The sequence below is a fragment of the Pristis pectinata genome, chromosome 16 (genome assembly GCF_009764475.1).
Source record: "Pristis pectinata isolate sPriPec2 chromosome 16, sPriPec2.1.pri, whole genome shotgun sequence".
In the NCBI taxonomy this organism is placed as follows: domain Eukaryota; kingdom Metazoa; phylum Chordata; class Chondrichthyes; order Rhinopristiformes; family Pristidae; genus Pristis; species Pristis pectinata.
In genome coordinates, this window is record NC_067420.1 from 46,169,165 (window position 1) to 46,194,243 (window position 25,079).

General features: G+C 41.1%; 1 protein-coding gene across 2 annotated transcripts in view; it reads left to right on the forward strand.

The window, feature by feature from the left end:
* fer1l4 (fer-1 like family member 4) overlaps positions 1–25,079 on the forward strand; it is a 207,748-nt gene that overhangs the window by 152,078 nt on the left and 30,591 nt on the right. The window contains exons 35-39 of one of the 2 annotated variants that reach the window (XM_052031437.1): positions 4,358–4,468; positions 10,806–10,933; positions 12,630–12,800; positions 17,321–17,475; positions 20,532–20,692. In XM_052031437.1, coding sequence (XP_051887397.1) covers positions 4,358–4,468; positions 10,806–10,933; positions 12,630–12,800; positions 17,321–17,475; positions 20,532–20,692 — 726 coding nt within the window. The remainder of the gene's footprint in view (positions 1–4,357; positions 4,469–10,805; positions 10,934–12,629; positions 12,801–17,320; positions 17,476–20,531; positions 20,693–25,079) is intronic. The other variant, XM_052031438.1, reaches the window with a different exon arrangement.

Here is a 25,079-nt window from a genome sequence, read left to right on the forward strand (position 1 = left end):
TATATAAATGACTTGGATAAAAACATGGATGGATGAGTTAGTAAGTTCGCAGACAATACAAAGTTGGTGGCATTGTGGATAATGTGGAAGATTGTCAAAGGATACAGCGGAAAATAGATCAGTTGCAGATATGTGCGGAGAAGTGGCAGATGGAGTTTAGATCCATCCAAGTGTGAGGTGTTGCACTTTAGCAGATCAAATACAAAGGGACATTACACAGTTAAGGCAGCAGCATTGATGTACAGGGGTTCTTGGGGTCCAAGTCCATAGCTCCCTGAAAGTAGCTGCACAAGTTGATAGGGTATTAAGGTATATGACATGCTTGCCCCATTTTAGGATGGATATGGAGTGTTTGGAGAGGGTGCAGAAGAGGTTTACTAGGCTGCTGCCTGGATTAGAGGGCATGTGCTAGAAGGAGAAGTTAGACAAACTTGGGTTGTTTTCTCTGGAGCGGTGGAGGCTAAGAGGAGACCTAATAGAAATTTATAAGATTATGAGAGCTGTAGATGGAGTAGACAGCCAGTAACTTTTTCCCAAGGTCAAAATGTCTAGTACTAGAGTGCTAGGTGATAGATGCATTTAAGAGGCTCTTAGATAGGCACATGAATATGCAGAGAATGGAGGGATATGGACATGTGTGGGCAGAAGGGACTTGTTTAATTAGGTGTTTAATTCATTCAGCACAATATCATGGATCAAAGGGCCTATTCCTGTGCCATACTGTTCTACGTTCTATGTTCGAACTTGTAGAATTCCCAAACACAACGGAAAAATTCAAAGGACAAATAGCAGACATATCACTAGGACCCAATGATCTACGCTCAAGGGATTTAAAGGAAGTAACTGCAGAGATAGTAGATTGGTTGAAATTTTTCCAAACTCACTAAATTCCAAGAGAGTACTAGAGAATTGGACAACAGCAAGCAGGACTCCCTTGTTCAAAAAGGGAGGAAGACAAAAGATGGGGAACTATAGATCAGTTAGTTTATTGTCTATTGTCGGTAAGATGCTATAGTTAATTATTTAGGGAAGGTGGATGTAATTAAACCTACTCAACATGGTTTTATGAAAGGTAGATCATATTTGACAAATTTGCTTGAATTCTTTGATGATATAACAGGGAGAGTTGATAGAGGGGAACCTGTAGATGTAGTATATTTAGATTTCCAAAAAACATTTAACAAAGTACTGCATAAGAGTCTGGTGCATAAATTACAAGTTCATAGTATTGGAGGTAGTGTGTCAGCATGGATTGAAAGCTGGTTGCCTGAAAGAATAAATGGGTCTTTTTCACGTTGGAAGGATGTAACTAGTGGAGTACCCCGGAGATCAGTCCTTGGTCCTCAGTTATTTAATATTTGTAGAACGTAGAATAGTATAGAGCAGGCATAGGCCCTTCAGTCCATAATGTCTGTGCTGACCATGAAGCCCATTCAACCTAATCCCTTCTGCCTGCACGTGATCCGTTTAAGATAAAATATTTATTTATTAGTTTCACGTACATCAAAACACACAGTGAAATGCGTCTTTTTGCATTACTGAGAGTGTGCTGGGGATAGCCCGCAAGTGTTGCCACTCTTCCGGCGCCAACATAGCATTGCCACAACCCCTAACCTGTACATCTTTGGAATGTGGGAGGAAACCAGAGCACCCGCAGGAAACCCATGCAGACACGGGGAGAACGTACAAACTCCTTACAGACAGCAGTGGAATTGGACCCGCGTCACTGGTGCTGTAATAGTGTTACGCTAACTGCTACACTACCAAGAAACATAAGGACTTATTTAAAGCTAACCTATTGCCTTTAATTGACCATGTTAAACAATTATTTACTAAATGGTCACCACTGTCTTTATTATTGGTAGGCCGAATTAATGCAGTTAAGATGAATATTTTGCCAAAATTTTTATATTTATTTCAAGCGATTCCAACTTTTGTCCCGAAATCTTTCTTTGACACTATTGATTCTAAAATTCTTTCATATATTTGGCAGAATAAAAACCCAAGGTTAAGTAAGAAATATTTACAAAAACTAAAAAAGGATGGTGGTATGGCCTTGCCTAACTTTAGATTATATTATTGGGCAATTAATATCAGATATTTAATTTTTTTGATACAAGATTCAGATGCAATTCAACGCCCCAAATGGGTATACCTTGAGCACCAATCAATACTTGAATTTTCATTAGTTTCTATTTTAGGAGCTTCACTCCCTTTTGCATGTACCAAATTAAGTAAACATATGATTAACCCAATTGTTAAACATACAATACAAATATGGTTTCAATTTCGTAAATTTTTTGGATTGAATAAATTTAACCTGTCATGTCCCATTCAATCTAATTTTTTCTTTCGTCCATCCAGAGTTGACTCAGCTTTTTCCATATGGAAAAGGAAGGGAATAGTATGTTTTCGTAATTTATTCATTGATAACTGTTTTTCATCTTTTGAACAATTATCTAACAAATACGATTTGCCTAGATCACACTTTTATCGACATTTGCAGATTAGAAATTTTTTAAAAGCTACTATACCCTCTTTTCTGACACCTTATAAAACTGAAATTATGGAAAAAATTTTAGGTCTTAATCCTCAGCAGAAGGGCTTGATAGCAATAATCTATGATTTAATTATGAAAATACGTCCAGAATCACTGGACAAAATTAAGAATGAATGGGAAAGTGAACTCCAGACATCTTTACCTACAGAGACTTGGAAGAAAATTCTTCATTTAGTTAATACATCTTCAATGTGTGCCAGACATTCTTTGATACAGTTTAAGGTAGTTCACAAGACCCATATGTCCAAAGATAAGCTAGCTCGTTTTTATCACCTATAAATCCTATTATGTGACAGATGTAAATCGAATGTAGCTTCTCTGACACATATGTTTTGGTCCTGTCCTCTTTTGGAAAAATATTGGAAAGACATTTTTAACATTATTTCAAATGTATTGAAGATTGATTTACAACCTCACCCTATCACTGTAATTTTTGGATTACCAAGGATAGAGTCTGGCCATTTATCTGCTTCCACTAACTGTATGATTGCCTTTGTTACATTAATGGCCAAATGATCCCTTTTGCTTAAATGGAAGGATCCAATACCCCCTACTACTTTTCAATGGTTCTCTCAAACTATATCATGTTTAAACTTGGAAAAAATTAGGAGTGGTACTGTTGATCCTTAGCTTAAATTTGAAGATATTTGGAGTCCGTTTATTCAATATTTTCACGATATAGATCCCCTTTTAATAACTTTCCAACTTAGAGGAACGGAGTTGACGACATAATATTACTCTGTTTCTATTGAGAAATTTTAGTCCAGTCTTTTTTTGTTTGTTTTTTTTGTTTTTTTTGAAATTTTTCTGTTTAGCTTAGTTTGGTTTGATATATTGTTTATAATTTTTCTTATTGATTTTGTTTATTTTTCTCTTTTTTTATTTATATAATAAACCTTTTTCTTTCTTTTCTTTCATATTATATTCATATACTAAGAGATCATTGGGTCTACAGATTTTTTATATTTTATTGTGCTTTATGATTATCTCTGCCATGATTGATCTCCTGATCTCTTTGTATTACATGTACAGACATTGATGTTATATATTAATCTGTATTAATTTGAAAACTAATAAAAAGATTGAAAAAGAAAGTATTTGATATTTCCACCTGGGAAAAAGACACTGACTCGCTATCTTATCGGTGCCTCTCATAATTTTATATAATTCTATCATCAAGTGCCCCACTCCCTCCAACCTCTGACACTACAGAAGAATCAAACCAAGTTTGTCCAAACTCTCCTTATAGCTAAAACTTTCTAATCCAGGCAACATCCTGGTGAACCTCTTTTGCATCTTCTCCAAAGGCTCCACATGTTTCCTGTAAAGGGGTGAACAGAACTCCACACGGTACTTCAAATGTAGCCTAACCAAAGTTTTATTCAGCTGCAACATGACTTCCCAACTTTTATACTCAATGCCATGACTGATGAAGGCAAGCATGCTGTACACCTACTTTACCGCCGTATCCACTTGTGTTGCCACTTTCAGAAAACTATGGACTTGCACCCCGATCCCTCAATCCTCCAAGGGTCCTGCTATTTACTGTATACTTTCCTCTTACGTTTGACCTCTCAAAGTGCAACACCTCACACCTGTCCAGATTAAACTCCATCTGTCATTTCTCCACCAACCTTCCTCACTATCTATGACTCTGGCAAATTTTTGTGTCATCTGCAAGCTTAGACAACATTTTTGTCCAATAATAATATCACAAAGAACAGAGGTTCCAGAAGATAAAAGTAAATCCTGTAGCTCATTAATTTAGTTTAATTGCATCTATTTTGGTTTTTGCAGGGCTCCCTCCTAATCTACCCAAGCGATGAAGTGGAATCTGATTTTAAGATATTACAGGGTAAACCAACTAACAGACCGGTCAAAGTTCTTGTCAGGGTTTATGTGGTGAAAGTGAGTAAACTTCTTAATATTTTATGGAAATAATCTCTTAGAGACTGTTGTATTGAACTTGTCGTGGTAAGTCTTTTTCACATAATTTCTGTAGTCATTTAATTTTCAGTAAATTTACTAAAAAAGTCTAAAATAGTAAGTTACAAAAGCAAAACATTGTGGAATCTGAAATGTTAACAAAAACCAGAAAGTGCTTGATGTACTCAGCAAGTCAGGTTACATCTGTGAAGAGAGAAGGACTGAACATTTCAGGTTAATGACCTTACATCATAAGATTGTTAGAGATATATGGATTTTAAAATGTCAAGAAATTGTGGAAGGGCAGAGAGAACAAAAGGTGATGAGATGGATGGCAGCAGAAGTTAAAAGTCAAAAGTGTTGAAAGTGCAGGTAATGAAAATGTAGTGTAGGTTTTCTGAAATGACCAGACTTTTTTTTCTTCTCTTTCTTTCCTAGTAGCAGGGACTGAGGATTAAAACTAAGGAAGCCAGGGAAATGGGATGCTCCTCCTGCAGGATGTGGGAGATCAGGGACATTTCCAGTGTCCTCGGTGACTACATCTATGGGATTGCGTCCAGCTGCAGCTCCTGTCTGACCACATAAAGCAGTTGGAGCAACAATTGAACTCACTATGAAGCATTCAGGATGCAGAAAATGTTACAGATAGTACATTCAGCAAGTTGGTCACACCACAGGTACAGAAGGAGAGAAGATGGGTGACCACCAGTAAGAGCAACATTTGCAGGCAGGTTGTGCAGGAGTCTCTGAGGCTATTCCTCTCTCAAACAGGTATACCGTGTTGGATACTGTTGAGATGGATGGCCTCTCAGAGGAAAGCGGCAGCAGCAGTCAGGTTTGTGGCACTATGATTGTCTTTGATGCACAGCAGGGGAGGGAAATGGCTAGGCAAACAGCAGAGGCAGTGGCTTTGTTTGTGAGGGGAATGGACAGGTGCTTCTGAGACCAAGAATGCATATTGGTCTGTGCCTCTCTGGTGCCAGGGTCAGAGATGTCTCGGAGCAGGTACAGAACGTTCTGAAGGAGGAGGGAGAACAGCCAGAAGTTGTTGTACCCATTACCAATTGGTCCTAACAACATAGGTAAAAAGAGGGATGACCTGAATGGAGAGGGTAAATCAATGGGCTGAGCAGGCAGAGGCAGATCAGGGAGCACGAGGGGGCTGGTAGGCTTAACTGCATTTACTTTAATGCAAGGAGCATCACAAATAAATCAGATGAATTTAGAGGGCAATGGGTGGAACAAAGAGAATTTATCTGATAAAGTGAAATCATGTGGCAGATGGATTCAGATTAAGCTACAAATAGTTGTGTAATTTGTTGCCAATGTGGTTCAAACATCCTGGGACATGCCCATTAGGCTGGACTAGATACAGGGAGGAAAAGAAAGTTGGAGAATTCACTATTGAGTCCTGCATGCTGCAGTGTGTCCAGATGGAAGATGAGATGTTGTTCCTCAAGCTTGCATTGGGACTCATTCTAACAGCAGGAAACCACAGACAAAGGTTTCAGAATGGGAGTGGCCTGATTTATTAAAAATGATGGCAGGCAACTGGAAGTTCAGGGTCATTCCTGTGAACTAGGCTCAGGTGGTACACAAAATGATCACCCAGTTGCATTTGTTTATCCAATGTGGGGGACACCGCATTGTGAACAATAAATGCAGTTCACTAGATTGGAAGGAGTGCAAATGCATTGCTGGTTCATTTGGAAAGACTGTTTGGGTCCCTGGATAGTGGGAAGAAGAGAGGTGAAAGGAAGGTATTGCACAGGAAAATGGTGGGTGGAGATGGAAGAACGGAGCAGGGAGTCGGGAAGTGAGCAATCCCTATGAAATGCTGAAAGGGGAGGAGAATGTCTGTCTGGTGGAATCTTATTGGATTTGGCAGAAGTTGTGAAGGATGATTTATTGAATACAGAGACCGGTGGGGCAAAGGTAAGGACCAGGGGAGCTCTGTTCTTGCCCTGTCCATGAGGAGGAGATGGGATAAGAGCAGAGGTGTAAGAAATACAAGATGCAGTTAAGGACTGTTCACTGTGGTAGAGGGGACCCATAGTTAAGGAAGAACAAAGACATTTCAAAGGCATCTGTGCACAATGTCCCATCAATGGAGCAGCTGGGATAGAGATGGAGGAACTCAGAAAATGGAATGGAATCCTGTAAGGCAGGGTGGGAGGAAGTATAGTTGAGGTAATGCAGTGGAAGTCTGAGGGCTTTAGTAGATGTTGGTGTGCCTATCTTTGAGATGGAGAAGGAGAGGTCCAGAAAGGGAAAGGAAGAGTCAGAGTTGGACCATGTTAAGGTGAGAGCAGGGAGGAAATTGGCTCAAAAATGACATTTTCAAGATCTGCATTAGTGTAGGAAATAATGCCTATGCAGTTGTTGATGTATTGGAAAAAGAATTAGGGAAGTTAGCCTGAGTAGGACAAACAGAAAAGGTGGCTATCATGGAGGGATTGTCTACGGAGTCTCTGTGGGTGGACGTTAGGAACAGTAAGGGGTTAATAACTTTATTGGGTGCTTTTTATAGGCCGCCCAATAGTAATAGGGATATCGAGGAGCAGATAGGGAAACAGATCCTGGAAAGGTGTGACAATAACAGAGTTGTCGTGATGGGAGATTTTTAATTTTCCAAATATCGATTGACATCTCCCTAGAGCAAGGGGCTTAGATGGGGTGGAGTTTGTTAGGTATGTTCAGGAAGGTTTCTTGACACAATATGTAGAGAAGCCTACAAGAGGAGAGACTGTATTTGATTTGGTATTGGGAAATGAACCTGGTCAGGTGTCAGATCTCTCAGTGGGAGAGCATTTTGGAAATAGTGATCATAATTCTTTCTCCTTTTCAATAGCATTGGAGAGATAGAGAGGAACAGACAAGTTAGAAAAGCATTTAATTGGAGTAAGGGGAAACTATGAGGCTCTCAGGCAGGAAATTGGAAGCTTAAATTGGGAACAGATGTTCTCAGGGAAAAGTACAGAAGAAATGTGGCAAACATTCAGGGGATATTTGTGTGGAGTTCTGCATAGGTACGTTCCAATGAGATAGGGATGTTATGATAGGGTACAGGAACTGTGGTATTCAAAGGCTGTAATAAATCTAGTCAAAGAGAAAAGAAAAGCTTACAAAAGGTTCATGAGCTAGGTAATGTTAGCGATCTGGAAGAGTATAAGGCTAACAGGAAGGACCTTAAGAAGGAAATTAGGTGAGCCAGAAGGGGCCATGAGAAGGCCTTGGCAGGCAGGATTAAGGAAAACCCCAAGGCATTCTACAGGTATGTGAAGAGCAAGAGGATGGGACATAAAAGAATAGGAACTATCAAGTGTAACAGTGGGAAAGTGTGTATGGATCTGAAGGAAATGGCAGAGGTGCTTAATGAATACTTTACTTCAGTATTCACTATGGAAAAGGATCTTGGTGATTGTAGTGAGGACTTGCAGCAGACTGAAAAGCTTGAGCATGTAGATTTTAAGAAAGAGGATGTGCTGGAGCTTTTGGAAAGCATCAAGTTGGATAGGTCACCGGGACCGGATGGGATGTACCCCAGGCTACTGTGGGAGGCAAGGGAGGAGATTGCTGAGCCTCTGGTGATGATCTTTGCATCAGTAATGGGGACGGGAGAGGTTCCAGAGGATTGGAGGTTTGCAGACGTTTTTCCTTTATTCAAGAAAGGGAGTAGACATAGCCCAGGAAATTAAAGACCAGTGAGTCTTACTTCAGTGGTTGGTAAATTGATGGAGAAGATCCTGAGGGGCAGGATCTATGAACATTTGGAGGGGTATAATGTGATTAGAAATAGTCAGCATGGCTTTGTCAAGGGCAGGTCCTGCCTTACAAGCCTGATTGAATTTCTTGAGGATGTGACTAAACACATTGATGAAGGGAGAGCAGTAGATGTAGTGTATATGGATTTCAGCAAGACATTTGATAAGGTATCCCATGCAAGGCTAATTGAGAAAGTAAGGAGGCATGGGATCCAAGGGGACATTGCTTTGTGGATCCAGAACTGGCTTGCCCACAGAAGGCAAAGAGTGGTTGTTGATGGGTCATATTCTGCATGGAGGTCGGTGACCAGTGGTGTGCCTCAGGGATCTGTTCTGGGACCCTCACTCTTTGTGATTTTTATAAATGACCTGGATGAGGAAGTGGAGGGATGGGTTAGTAAGTTTGCTGATGACACAAAAGTTGGAGGTGTTGTGGATAGCATGGAGGGCTGTCAGAGGTTACAGCGGGACATAGATAGGATGCAAAGTTGGGCTGAGAAGTGGCAGATGGAGTTTAACCCAGATGAGTGTAAAGTGTTTCATTTTGGTAGGTCAAATATGATGGCAGAATATATTATTAATGGTAGGACTCTTGGCAGTGTGGAGGATCAGAGGGATCTTGGGGTCTGAGTCCATAGGACGCTCAAAGCAGCTGCACAGCTTGACTCTGTGGTTAACAAAGCATACGGTGTATTGTCCTTCATCGATCGTGGAATTGAACTTAGGAGCCGAGAGGTAATGTTGCAGCTATATAGGACCATGGTCAGACCCCACTTGGAGTACTGTGCTCAGTTCTGGTTGCCTCATTACAGAAAGGATGTGGAAGCCATGGAGAGGGTGCAGAGGAGATTAACAAGGATGTTGCTTGGAATGCAGAGCATGCCTTATGAAAACAGGTTGAGTGAACTTGGCCTTTTCTCCTTGGAGTGACGGAGGATGAGAGGTGACCTGATAGAGGTGTATAAGATGTTGAGAGGCATTGATCAGGTGGATAGTCAGAGGCTTTTCCCAGGGCTGAAATGGTTGCCACAAGAGGACACAGGTTTAAGGTGCTGGGGAGTAGGTACAGAGGAGATGTCAGGGGTAAGTTTTTTTACTCAGAGTGGTGAGTGCGTGGAATGGGCTGCCAGCAACGGTGGTGGAGGCTGATACGATAGGGTCTTTTAAGGGACTTTTGGATAGGTACATGGAGCTTAGAAAAGTAGAGGGCTATGGGTAAGCCTAGTAATTTCTAAGGTAGGGACATGTTCGGCACAACTTTATGGGCCAAAGGGCCTGTATGTGCTTGTAGGTTTTCTATGTTTCTAACAAGACAGTGCCGCATATCCCACAAAAGACTGGCGAGGCTTGGGCCCATGCAAGTTCCCATAGCTATACCTTTGATCTGAAGAAAGTTTAGTGGAGTTGAAGGAGAAGTTGTTTAATGTGAGGATAGTTCAACCAGCCAAATGATTGTGTTGGTGGTAGTGCTGAAGTAACTTGATACCACCTGGTCATAGCAGTGATCCTTCACCTCTGAGTCTAAATCCTAGAACTCCCTACCCAAGAGCACCATAGGAATACCTTTACCAACTAACCTTGTCAGCACTGCCCAGATCCTGAAAAATGAATAAACAAAATAAATAGATAAAAGTAGATTAATTAGGACATTCAAATGGCACTAAGGAAGATGGTGATTGAGTGAAATTAAAAATAACTGCAAATGTTGGAGAACTAAAACAAAAACAGAAAGTTCTGGATGTACCCGGAGGTCAGTCTGTATCTGTGGGAAGATCTTTCAGCAGAGCTGAAAAGAGACAAAAGAAGCTCATAAAGCTGCAGTGAGGATGGGGGAGGGTGTTGTATCCAATAGAGCAAAACCAGGATGACCTTGGGGGTAAACTGTAAACAGGGTTATCTGGACAATAAGTGAGTGGGGACAGTTAGAGTGGGAGAACGTAGACAAAAGAATGTGGGAGTTGTGAAATGCAGAGCCGAATGACAAGCCCTGCAGGTCAGGCTGGGGGTGTCCTCGCTCCCAGAGAGAAGAAAAGGAGAAAAGAAACAAACTGAGCTAATGTTACAGATGGATGACCGATATAGACTGAGAAATCAAGTTGCCTAATGTTGTAGGATTCAATATTGAATTCAAAAGGCTGTAACATGCCCAGATGGAAGATGAGTTGGGCCTTATTGTGACAGTACCAGGAGGTCACAGACCAATAGATCAGAGTGAGAATGAGATGGAGAATTAATGTGGCAGACAATGAGAAGCTCTGTGGCGCCCCTGCAGACTGAACTCAGGTGCCCTGTAAAGTGATCACCCAATCTGTATTTGGTTTCTCCACAGTGGATGAGACAATATCTGGATAGCACCACAGTTAGGCTTTGACCTACTAGTTCCCAGAGTTTTTGGTAATGCTTTAGGGCCTAGATATGTCCATCCGGGCTTTGTCCATTTTCCTTAACTTACATTGCAAGAAGTGTAGTGGTCCTGGGCACAATAGGAAGAATTGGCCGACTGATTATTTTAATTAAACCTCTGGTGACTTTCTAAAGATTATTTTTCTTTCAAGGCAACTAACCTTGCTCCCACTGACCTGAATGGGAAATCCGATCCTTATATTGTGGTTAAAATCAGTGAACAAGTGCAGGACAGCAAGGAACGGTATATCCCCAAACAGCTCAACCCAGTCTTTGGAGAGTGAGTACTTAATATGTTTCCTCGTTATAGAATCAATGAGTGAAATGCTGGAAAACCTAAACCACATTAAAGATTTGTTTGTACAATTTGAGGGTTATTTTTTCAATGTTTCTTATGTTAAGGAAAGGAAAGCACTCAAAATGGCTTGAGTCTGAAATAGGTAAAATGCATAAAGTGCATCAAACAAAATTGATTGTTAACAAACATTTCATTGTTGTATTAGGCTGGAATTAGAAGTCACCTTCCAGTGCCAGGAAGAAATACAACTTATATTGGGGTATTAAGTGGCAACCACTAATGCATACAGTCCAGCATTATCAGATACCACAAACAGCACATGTGTCTGGATGGATATGTTGTGTACTTGCTGTTCTAGTGTGAAGTATCTGGCATATACTTTGACTTCTTAAAGGCAATCCTTTATTGCCAAGTTCTTATGAGTTTGCATGAGAAATAGAGACAGGATAAGGCCATTTGCCCCTCATGCCTGTTCCACCATTCAATAAGATCAGCAACTGATCAATAATATATCAATAATTTAGCTGCCACAGTCCTGTTGGGTAAAGAATCCCAGAAGTAGATGATCATATTGAATGGTAGAACAGATTCGAAGGACCAAATGACCTTCTTCTGCTTCTTTTCTCTGTTTCCATGTTTCACTGTCCTCTGGTTGAAGATATTTTCTTCTCATTTCTGTCCTGACCCCTTATTTTGAGACTGTGATCCCTAGTTCTGGGCACACCTGCTAGAGGAAACATCAGCTCTGCATCTACCCAAGCCCCCTAAAAAATCAGTTTGTTTCACTGAAATTGTTCTTCTAAACTCCAGAGACTGTAGACCTAGACTACTTAATCTCCCCTCATGTGATATCAGGAATTAATCTGATGAACCTTTGCTGTGCTCCCTCTATCACAAATATAAATCTGCTTGTGTGAGGAGGCCAGACTGACACACAATACTCTAGATACAGTCTCTGGGGTCCCATATTTTTGGAGTAAGACTCTTGTAAAATCCTCCTCCAATAAAGGCCAATGTACAATTTGTTTGATGAATCTGCACATTAAACTTCAGTGGTTAATGCACAAGAATTCATCTGTGTCCCCCTGAATGCCAATACGTTTCAATATCACACCATTCAAAAGATGTTTTGTATTTCTGTGTTTTATTCTACCAAAGTGAATGACGACACTTTTTGCTGCATTATGTTCCATCAACTCTGTCTTCATCCATTTATCATACAGTATACTATCTATAACCTCCTGAAGCCTCTCCGCATCCTCCTTACAATCCAGACTGCCATCCAGTTTGTAAGATCAGCGATGCTTTAGGCCAGACTTCTAACTTCAATTTTTTACCAACAAGGTGCTGCCCTGTCTACAATCACAATAAGGACTAGGATTGTCAGATTAAACTGCTTTTGGAAACTCAACATGATCAATCTGTTTAATCTCCTGATAAACTTAAAGACATGCCTTTAAATATATTACTAAATGAAAATACAATAATTAATATTTTGTTTTTAAAGCTAGTGATATTGCAATTGTGCTGACTTTCTATAAATGAGCTTTTGGTTCTTCTCAGACACAATCAGTCCATTAGATTTATTAAGAGATTTCAGGCACTTTGACTTCTTAATCACATATTGTAAGAATTCTTCAGTTACTTCAATACAAAAAAAATTTGTTTAATGTTACAGAGTGTTTGAAATGACTGTTGCATTTCCAATGGAAACAGAGCTCACTGTTTCAATATTTGATCATGATATGGTTGGAAAGGACGACTTGATTGGAGAAACAAAATTGGATTTGGAGAATCGGTATTACAGTAGGCACCGGGCACAGTGTGGATTACCAACGCAATATGACGTGTGAGTACATTTGGAGAAATAGCACAACATTCTCTCAAACACAAATCATTTAAATGTACTTCTTAAACTGCTGCAGTTCTTCCAATGAAAGTCTCCCAAGAGTCCCAAGAGGGTCAAGGGGCAGAAGTGAGTGTATTAGCTATCACTAAGGCGAAAGTGCTAGGGAAGCTGAAAGGCCTGAAGGTGGATAAATCAGCTGGACCAGATGGACTACACCCCAAAGTTCTGAAAGAGGTAGTGAAGAGATTGTGGAGGCATTAGTTAGTGATCTTTCAAGAATCACTGGAGTCAAGGAGGGTCCCAGAGGACTAGAAAATCATAAATGTGACACTCTTATTTAAGAAGGGAGAGAGGGAGGGAAAAGATAGGAAATCATAGGCTTGTTAGCCTAACTGCAGTGTTGGTAAGATTTCAGAGTGTTATTAAGGATAACATTTCAGAGTACTTGGAAGTACATGATAAAATAGAGTGAAGTCAGCATGGTTTTGTTAAGGGGAGATCTTGCCTGACAAATCTGTTAGAATTCTTTGAGGAAATAACGGGTAGATTAAACAAAGGAGAGTCAATGGATGTTATTTACTTGGATTTTCAGAAGACCTTTGATAAGGTGCCACACATGAGGCTGCTAAACAAGATAAGAATCCGTGGTGTTAGAAGCAAGGTACTAACATGGATAGAAGATGGGCTGACTGGCAGAAGTCAGAGAGTGGGGATAAAGGGGTCCTTTTCAGGATGGCTGCCGGTGACTGGTGCAGTTCTGCAGGGATTGATGTTGGGACCACAACTTTTCACTTTATATGTTAATGATCTGGATGAAGGAACTGTTAGCATTGTGGCCAAGTTTGCAGACGATACCAAGATAGGTGGAGGAATAGATAGTGTCATGAAGGCAGAGATTCTGCAGAAGGACTTGGACAAGTTAGGAGAGTGGGCAGGTGGAATACAGCTTAGGGAAGTGTGTGGTTATGCACTTTGGCAGGAAGAATAAAGGTGAAGACTATTTGTGGGGAAAGAATTCAAGAATTAGAGGTGCAGAGGGATTTAGGAGTCCTCGTTCAGGATTCCCTTTAAGTTAACGTGCAGGTTGAGTCGGTAGTAAGGAAGGCAAGTGCAATGTAAGCATTCATTTTGAGAGGACTCAATAGAACAAAAGCAAGGATGTACTGCTGAGGCTTTATAAGGCATTGGTCAGACCACATTTAGAATATTGTGAGCAATTTTGGGGCTGGAAAGATGTGCTGACCATGGAGATGGTCCAGGCAAGGTTGATAAGAATGATCCTGGGAATGAAAAACTTAATGTACAAGGAGTGTTTGATGTCTCTGGGCCTGTACTCAATGGAATTGAGAATGAGGAAGAATCTCACTGAAACCTACTGGATACTGAAAGGCCTGGATAGAGTGGATGTGGAGAGGATGTTTCCATTAGTAGGAGAGTCTACGATCTCAGGGCCTTTAGAATTCAGCCAGAGGATGGTGAATCTGTGGAATTCATTGCCACAGAGGGCCATGGAGGCCAAGTCATTGGGTGTATTTCAGGCAGAGATTGACAGGTTCTTGCTTGATAAGGGGTTAAGGGTTATAGGAGAAGGCGAGTGAATGGGATTGAGCATGAAAGTGGGAAGAGAATGGGATAAATCAGCCATGATTGAATGGCAGAGCGGACTCAATGGGCTGAATGACCTATTTCTGCTCCTATATCTTATGTCTTATCTTATAATGCTGTTAGGGATGGAATTCCAGGATTTAAACCGAATTAAGGTGAGAACAGTAAGCTTTAATAGGAACCTGAGGGGCAACTTTTTCCATACAGGAGGTGGTTACATATATGGAACGAGTTGCCAGAGGAAGTGGTTGAGACAGGTGCAATAATAGCATGTAAAAGGCACTTGGACAGGTACATGGATAGAAAAGATTTAGAGGGATCTGGGTCAAAAGCAAGCAAATGGGATTAGCTTAGATGGGCATCTTGGTCGGCATGGGTAAATTGGGCTGAAGGGCCCAATTCCGTCCTGTGTGACTCTAGGACAATGAAGCAACAGTAAGATAGTCAAAATGGTGCAGAATTGAAGAAAATGACACAGGTGGTGGTTTTTTTTAGAGTGATTGTAGCCTTTGCCCTTCTATAAGGTAGAGGTTGCAGGTTTGGGAGGGGTTGTTGGAGAAGCTTTAGCAAGCTAATGCTGTATGTTATGTAGGATGGAATACGCTGTATCCAGGGTACATCATTATTAATAGATGAGATTGTTTAGAGTGGTGGATGAATTGATTTATTTGACTGAACATGGAACAGTGCAGCACAAGATCAGGCTCTTTGGCTCACAATGTCTGTGCCAACCATGATGCCAATCCAAACTAATCCCTTCTGCCTGCACATGGCCTGTATTCCTTCATTCTCTGCCTGTTCATGTGACTGTCTAAATGCCTGTTAAGCATTGCTATTGTACCTGCTTCCACCAACTCCCCTGGCAGCGCGTTCCAGGCACTTCCTCCCTCTCATCTTAAAGCTATGCCCTGTAGTATTTGACATTTCCACTCTGGGGGGAGAAAGAGGCTATCTACCCTTTCTATGCCTCTCATAATTTTATAAACTTCTATCAGGTCGCCGCTCAACCTCTGAAGCTCAGAGAAAACAATCCAAGTTTGTCCAATCTCTCCTTAAAGCTAACACTCTAATCCAGGCAACATCCTGCTGAATCTCTTCTGCACCCTCTCCGAAGCCTCCACACCCTTTCCTATAATGCAGTGACCAGAACCACACACAATACTCCAAATGTGACTTTTCTATTCAACACCCTGATTGATGAAGGCAATATGCCATATGCCTTCTTTACCACCCTATCTACTTTTGTGGCCACTTTCTGGGAGCTATGGATTTGCACCGTAAGATCCCTCTGTACATCAATGCTCCTAAGGGTCCTGCCACTTACCACATACTTTCCTCTTGCATTTGATTTCCCAAAGTGCAACACCTCACAGATGAAACTCCATCTGCCACTTCTCTGCCCACACTTCCAACTGGTTTATATCCTGCTGAATCCTTTGTCGGCCTTGCTCACTATCCATAACTCCACCAATTTCTGCAAACTTACTAATTCGTACACCTACATTTTCGTCCAAATCATCTATATATATTACAAACAACAGAGGTCCCAGCACTGATCCCTGCAGAACACCACTGGTCACAGACCTCCAGTCAGAATAACACCCCTCCACCCCTATATTCTGCCTTCTATGGCCAAGCCAATTTTGAATCCACTCTACCAAGACTCCATGGATCCCATGTGCCTTAATCTCATCCAACCATGAGGCACCTTGTCAAAAGCTTTATTAAAGTCCATGTATACAACATTCACTGCCCTGCCATCCTCAATCATCTTCATCACCTCCTGGTTTGTCTTTATCGCCCTTCTTAAATGGAGGAACAATGTTGGCTTTTCTCTAGTCCTCTGGGACCTCACCTGTGACTAAAGAGGATACAAAGATCTCTGTCACAGCCCCAGCAATCTCCCCTCTTCCCTCTTTAAAAATCTGGGATAGATCCCATTAGGCCTAGGGATTTATTCACCTTAATGTTCTTCAAGAGCTCCAACACCTCCTCTATCTTGATATCAACATACCCTAGAATATCAGCATATCCCTCCATGATTTTTAGTCACCATGGCCTTTTCCTTGATATCAACACTCTGGAGATTTGGAATTGTACTTATCTAGGCAAATGGGCAGTATTCCTTCAATAGTGAAATGCTTCAGGGACTCAAGTGAGTCGCTTGTTGAAGATTAGCAAGCCTCTGATCTACTCTTGTTGCCATTTACACGGTTAGTTCAAGTTACATTTATGATCACTGGAGATTGTCAAGATGTTGATGGTGGAGAATTCAGCAATGATAATGCTACTGAATGTTCAGGAGTGGTGATTAGGCACTCTTTTAATGGAAATAGTCATTGTTTGGTTCTTGTGTACTACAAATGTTGCCCACCATGTATCATCCATGGCTGAATGTTCTCCCAATCTTGCTGCCTGCATGTACGTGTGACTGATAAAAATCTTAACCTTATTACTTCATTATCTGAGAAGAACATTGCGTTATCATAAGCAAACAACCCACTTCTGACTATCTTTGATGGAGGGAAGGTCATTATCGAAACAGTGAATATAATTGGTACAAGGAACTCATGCAGCAAATTCATGGTTATTCTGTATAAAGTGCCTTTTCAACAGGCAAAAGTAATTGGAGCAGTGCAATTAGAAGTGCAATTAGTAAGCATTTCTGTATGGAAGTTTAGAACAATCAGTGCTGGGTTAGTTATTCATCTTATAACTCAAAGTAATACATTTTTGTTGAGGATATGAAAGTAATTGGGACAAAGGCAGGTGTAGGAGTTTGTCTCAGAAGCCATGATCTGCTTGAATGGTGGAGCAGGCTCAGATGCTGAATAGTTTCTGAATGCCAGTTTGTGGTCAAGTAATATAAGTGGAAGACATTTCTCTTTGAACGTGTTTGACCATTGCTTTTGCAGCGAAGGTTACAATGCTTGGCGTGACTGTCTGAAACCGACACAGATATTAAAAAAACTCTGCAAAGATTTACAATTGCCAGAGCCTGAATACAGACTGGAAGAAGTGAAAGTCAGCAACAAAATATTCAAGATCCCCAATGACTTGCTCCCAATAGGTAAGAATAGTATTTTTGTAAACTTTATGACAGTTTTCATTATCATCTAATTGAGAAAATGGTAAGGGAAGGATTGAGAAGAGGGCACTAGGAGTGAGAGGAGGGGACAATAAGTATGAGGGAAAGAAATGGGAGGAGGAAGTAGGAGAAGGGGAAGGAATAAGAGAAGAGGTCACTAGATGCAATGGAAGGGAGGATCATAGAATTATACAACATGGAAACAGGCCCTGCAGCCCAATTCCTCCATGCCCACCGAGTTGGCTACCTGAGCTAGTCCCATTTGCCTGCGTTTGGCCCATGTCCCTCTAAACCTTTCCTATCCATGTAACTGTCTAAATATTTTAAATGTTATAATTGTACCCACCTCTACCAGTTCCGCTGGCAGCTTCTATATGCCCACCACCCTATGTGTGAAAAAGTTGCTTCTCATGTCTCCTTTAAATCATTCCCCTCTCACTTTAAAACTAAGCCCCCTAGTTTTAGACTCCCCTATCCCGGGAAAAAGATTGTGACCATCTACCTCATCTATGCCCCTCATGATTTTATAAACATTATAAGGTCACCCCTCAGCTTCCTACCCTTCAGGGAAAAAAGCCTCAGCTTATCCAGCCTCAGCCTTATAGCTCAACCCCTCCAGTCCTGGTAACATACTTGTGAATCTTTCCTGCACCCTTTCCAGTTTAATGACATCCTTCCTATAGCTAGGCGACCAGAACTGCATGCAATACTCCAAGTGCCATCTCAACAATGTCCTCTACAGTTGCAATATGATGTTCCGACTCTCGTATTCAATGCCGTGCCAAATGCCTTCTTCACCACCCTGTCTACCTGTGTCACCACTTTCAGGGAACTATGTACTTGTACCTCTACATTTCTCTGTTCTACAACACTCTCCGGGGCCCCGCCATTTACAGGTCCTCTACAGCATATGAATGCCTGATTCTTGTGCAGCCTATACATACGGGCAAGCATTTGGGAGACCAGCAGAATGGATTTGCCAGCTTCTGCAGTGCTGCAGGCATCTTCTGCCGTGTGGGAACTCAGTTTGCGGCTGCATTTCCAACTTGTGAACTGTTCAGGTTATGAACAGTTCACAGCAATAGAACCCTATTGTAACCTGTGAAGGATCTGTATTGCCACTGACTTGTTAGGAGGATTAAATTGGTTCTTGTCACGAACCAGCAACAAAAGAAACACACTGAGCATGATTCAGTGTTAAAAACTATTTTATTAATCACTACTTATGATAATACGTAAAATAAAAGTAAAAATGTTAGTATGTTAGAATTCAAAAATGTTAAACCTCGAACGTTAACCCCAAAACTAAACTCTTCGTGTGTGTGTGTGTGACAAAGTCCAAAACTCCCAGTTCCGGAATGGTTCTTAAAGTTCAGTTCCGCAAGCCATAAGGTGAAACATGAGCAAGGGCTTCTTCAACAACCACCGTTGTCTGAAGATAAGACGTAGACGTAGAGAAACATAGGGAGAGTAAATACGAAATCCAAATGTTCCATGATGGAACCCAAACGACACTTCAGTGTTTACTCGGTAGTGACTTCCTCACCCCGAAAAGCATCCGAATCGTGGTCGTCCACACACAAATACCTGTTCCCTTCTACAGGCCAGCAACAAAGTGAACTCCACCGGACCACTTCCAACTTCCATACATGGGTTTCAGTAGCAAACACAGTTATTGTTTCTCATCCATCGGTAGAGAAAACAAGCAGGCTGGTGTCTCTCTCCCTTCTCTCTCTCTCTCCTTCTTCTTCTGCCTTCTTCAACCACGTCATTACGTCCTTTATCTTCTATTGACGTAAGCACGCCCCACACACACATACACACACACTCTCTATCTTAAAGGGACTTTCACTGAGTCCGTAACATTCTCCCAGTGTAAAGTGACATATTTGGTAGGAAGAGAGGAGTGTCTTTAACAGTGTGAAATATGGTAGCATTGTGGTTAATTACTGAACTAGCAATGTGTAAGCTTGGACTAAAGATCTAGAGACTCGAGTTTAATTTTCATGACTGCAACTTGGTAAGTTGTATTCACTTGACTAAATAAATCAAAAGTTAGTATCAGTAATGAGACTATGAAATTGTTGGATTGTCAGCAAAATAAATCCATAGGGTAGAGACCTATTGATCCTACCTGCTCTTGCCCATATATGGCTACAGACCTACATACAGAATCATAGAAGGGATATAGCATAGAAGGAGGCTATTTGGCCCATTGTGTTTGTGCTGGCTCTCTACCAGAGCAATCTACTAGTTCCGCCCTTGGCTTCTTCTCCATAACCTGGCAAATTTTGTCTCATCCATTTTCCCCCTTGAAGATCACTATGGAACCTATCTCCACAACATCTGCAGTTAGTGCATTCCAGGTTACATTCATGCACAATAAAAAAATAATTTCCATGTACCACTCTTAATCCTCTTCTCCTTTGTTATTACATCTGTGACTTGAACTGCTCAGCCCTTTCATCACTGAGAAAAGCCTCCCACTATCCAGTCTACCCAGACTCTTTCATTATTTTATATGCTTCTTTCAAATCTCCCCTCATCCTTCTCTTTTAGGGAACCCATCCCAGCTTCACTAATGTGTTGTTACATCTGTAGTCCCTCATCCCAGGAGCCATTCCTATAAATCTTTTCAGGACTCTAGCTAATGCCTTCTGTTCCTTTCTATGACGAGGCGACCAGAACTGACCAATGTTTTATAAAGGTTCAGCATATCTTCCCTGCTTTAATGTTCCATGCTCCTATTGATAAAGTCTGGAATTGTGCATGCCCCATTAACAACTTTCTCAATCTACTCTAACACTGTAAATGACATGCACCCACATCCCCATGGTAGTGATACAGAGTCAAGAAGTATGGTTGGAAGGGATCAGAAATTCGAGAGAATGCAGTGTCAAGAAAGTGTAACAGCACAAGAACTGTAGAATCAGCCACCCTTGACACAGGAGTGGAATAGAGGTACTGGAGGACTCAGCTTTAGAAACCATTCATAATTATTGAACATTGTTCACCTGACAGTTGGTCTTGAATTTTAGTAGAGAACAAGAAAGGGGAGCAACCTGTGTTGTCCGATGAACAGAAGGCTTTGTATGTGTTAAATCAGTGGGAAGATATGCCAGAACATTCTATTAAAATGGTGCCTGAGCACATAGAAATCCGACAGCTCCAGAAATCTGACAATCCAGGGATGTCACAGGTAAGCAAGAACAGCATCCAATTATTTTCCTTTTGAGAACCTAACAGGCACCGGAGGACTGTACCCAACGGTGGGGACAGGGTGTTTCTATCCACACAAACATCCAGTTTAAACTTTTAAAAAACTTTGAAACTTTATTTATACAGCACGGTAACAGGCCCTTCTGGCCCAATGAGCCTGCGCTGCCCAATTACACTCATGTTAACCCTACTACCCCATACGTCTTTGGAATGTGGGAGGAAACTGGAGCACCTGGAGGAAACCCACACAGTCACAGGGAGAACGTACAAACTCCTTACAGACAGTGGTGGGAATTGGACCCTGATCATTGGTGCTGTAATAGCGTTACGCTAACCACTACACTACCACGCCACCCGTTGCTACCAATTTGTTCTAGGAGCCAACTGTTAAATGGTCTGGTGCTCTACAGCTGCATCTTTGATCAGGTCTCCAGGTGGGAGGAAGATATGCGCCTGTGGCTGGAGAAAGGGGAATGGCACTGATGGTGTCTACAGAATGATGATCAAAGTGGAAGAAAAGTGATAGAGAGACACAAAAATATTAAAAATGAAAATGAAAAAGCAGCAGCTGCGGGAAATCTTAAAAATGGAAAATAATCAAAGCACTCAGCATCTGTGGAAAGACTTTTACCCGTAATTTTAACTCTTGTTTCACTTTTCACAGATGCTGCCTGACCTGCTGAGTGCTTCCATCATTTTCTGTTTTTGTTTCAAAGATATTAAAAATATTGGTGTTAAGTTTGTGTTGATTTCCCCATAAGTAAAATATGGGAACCTGGGACTACCTACACACCACAGTAAATCCCAGTACTGGCAACAGATTGAATTAAACTCATCACCGATAAGTATTCTCAGGCTTCCCATACATGTCCTGTGTATCCCTCAGTTTTGTGGATGAGTTATACTTCTTGTGAACTTAAACAATTTTTGCTATCATGAATGCTGTAGGAAGAGGTGACCGTCTTTGGAGCGGAATTGTCACTAATGAACAGCAGCTTTCTGGAGCAGGGTGGTAGGTAACCCAGGAGTTGTATCATTGGTAGCTACACAAGGACTTTGTGGGGGAACAGTTTAAATAGATGAAGAATTCACTGGCTAACGCTGGCAGCTCTATTCAGGGTGCCACGTTTGTTCATGCTCTGTGCCGCTGGACTCCTTGTGAAATATAACAAAGAAATCCAGGCTTGCTGAGGCCTCACATCCCCACCCATTATTAAACTAGGAACCCCCCCATCACCCCCAGTCAGGCTCAAGTGCAGAAGATCTGAAACCTTGAGAATTGTAGAGCTTCAGATTAGGAGGCAAAGAAGGATTAGTTATTTATATGTACTTTAAGTGACTTTTAGTTAATTATTTTAAATATTTACTTCAATTTAATAGTTTTTAATTATCTCAGAATGTCAGGCATATTTTAAAAACTGTTTGAAATCCCTCAGCTTTCACAGGTGGCAAAGCTAGGAGTGAGTCTTTGCCAGCTGTAAAACTTCCAGCAGTGTTTAGGGGTGGGGCCTCCTCACCACACCACTGGTGGCCAGTGAGGTTGGCCTTCCCTCTCCAGAGCTAGTAACTGGCAATTCCAAGTGGGGTAGGCAAACCAATGAGTTCTGGTGCATTATTCAAAATAGAATCATCAGTTATTAATGTTAATTCTAATGTACAAGGAACTTACTCAAATCTGAGTTTATTGTTGCTGGTTTTCCTTTATTCCCACACTGAATGTGGATGTCACCAGGAAGGCCAGCATCTTATTGTCCATTCCCAATTACCCTTGGGAATGGACAATATTCAATGGGCAGTGATCCATTTCCAATTACCCAGATGCAACTTAATCCCGATAGGTACAAGGTCTAATATTTTGGAAAATCTAATAAGGGTACGACATTTACTATTACACCATCAAGGTAGATCCCTACCAAGTATTGAGGAACAAAGGGACCTTGGTATACACATCCAAAGATCCCTAAGGGTGGCAGCACAAGGTAGATAAGATAGTGAAGAAGGTATACAACATGCTGGTCTTCATTAGCCAGGGCCTAGAGTATAAGAGCATGGAGATCATGAGACAACTTTATAAAACCTTTTTAGGTTACAACTGGAGTATTGTGTGCAGTTCTGGTCACCACATTGTTGAAAGCATGTGATTGCACTGGAACGGGTACAGAGGAGGTTTACCAAGATGATGCCTAGGATGAAACATTTCAGCTATGAGGAGAGACTGGATAGTTTATTTTCCTTGGAGAGGAAGAGGCTAAGGGGGTAACCTGATAGAGGAGTACAAAATTATGAGTGGCATAGATAGAGTGGATAGTGGGAAACTTCTTCCCATAATGGAGATGTCTAAGACCAGAGGGTATACAAGGGATCTGACACAAATTATTCTTCACCCAGCAGGTGGTTGAGTTCTGGAACAGATTGCCTGAGAAGGTGCTGGTTTTAAAAAGTACCTCAATAGGCACTTGAATCACCAAGGCACAGTAGGTTATGGTTTAAGTGCTGGTAAATGGGATTAGTATAGATGGGTATTTGATAGTTGGAATTGACAGGGTGGGCTGAGGAACCAGTTTCTGTACTTATTGACTCTGTGACTGAAAGTTTTCAGATGATAAGTCAAGAATGTCCAGTGAGCAGAGCAGACACAAGCAAGTCAGGGAGCATGGGAGGGTTAGCAGGGTCAGCTGCATTTACTTTAATGCAAGGAGCCTCTGAGGTAATCAGATGAGATTAAAGCATTGGGTTGGCACTTGGATTTACAATAATTTTGTAATCACGGAAACATGGTTGAGGAAAGGGCAGGACTGGCAGCTTAATGTTCTGGGCTGTAGAAATTTCAGGCGTGACAGATTTTCATGCAAAAAAAGTGAGTCGCACTACTGATTAGGGAGAATATCACAACAGTACTTCCAGAGCATTTATTTCCTGGAGGGATCATCCACTGAGGCCATATGAGTAGAATTTAGGAATAAGAAAGGGGTGATCACCTTGCTGGGGTTATACTGTAGGCCTCCCAATAGCAGCGGGAATTAGAGGTAGAGATATGTAAGCAAATTGCAGAAAGGTGAAGGAACAAGAGGATTATAGTAGTGGGGGAGTTTATCTTTCCCAATGTTTACTTGGATTGCCCTTGGTATAAAAGGCCTAGATGAAGCAGAAAGTTTTTTTGATAAAATATGCAGAGAATTCTACTAGAGATAGGGCGGTCCACAACCTTAGCTTAGGGAATGAAACTGTGCAGGTGGAAGGGTCAGTAGGGAAACACTTTGGGATTAGTGATCATAATTCTATAAGTTTCAAGGTAATTATGGAAAGGGATAAGGTTGGTCGTCAAGTTAAGGTTCTAAATTGAGGGCAGGCTGATTTTAATAGTGTAAGAGAGGACTGAGTAGATGCTTGTGGGTAAAAATGATATTTGACATGTCTTTTAAAAGAGAGTTAGTAGGAGTTCAAGATCAGCAAAATTGAGTTATTTTCCTTGGAACAAATGTGGATGTAGGAATCTTACAGAGGTAGGTAAAATCATGAAGGGATAAACAGAATAGAATGGAGAGAGATTTGTTTTTCATGAAAGAGTCAAAACCAGGGGATAGACAATAACATTGATTGAACCCAAATGTTGTTACACAGCAAGAATCTAATCTGGAGTGCCTTGGTAATAGTTGTAGATAGATTCAATTGTAGTGTTCAAAGAGGCGTGGATAAGTATCTGAAAGGACAGAATTTGCACGTTGAGGAAAAGAGGGCAGATTCTGATAACTGGTTTGCTCTTACATAGAGCCAGTATGGATGCAACAGGATAATGTCCTCCTTCCATTCAATAGTTCTGGAATTTCTGTTTTTAAAATGAAACATCACTTTAGTGTGCACATTTGGCTTGATTTTTGTAGTGGTAGGATGAATTTTTTCCACCAATGGTGATTCTGAGTTCACAGCAAATTCCCTGGAATCCCAATAATATTCGTAAATTTCTTTGGAGTTCAAGTCACATCAAGAGAAAACCCAGATTTGTCTCCCACTGTATTCAAGGATTTCTCTAATTCCCTTTGGCACGTACCTGATGAATCTACTGCCGTTGCCATTTCATGCAGTTTATATCAGATCACAACCACTTAGAGTGAAAACAGTATAATGAAAAATAAATGTAGAATGAGTTTTATTTTAAACCAAACTTTGGGTTTAGTTTGTTGATTAAAGGAAAGAATTTAAGAGGTAAGTTTTGTCAGTGTTCTGGAAATTGGATGTGTCAGTTCGTATCACAGTGAACATTGAAGGTGTAGAAAAGGGGAGCAATGTCTCAATGGCTTATTTGAGTTTTGGAGAACAAGCAAAGAAAAATTAGAGAGGCAAACTCAAACTGACATTTGTCAATCTTG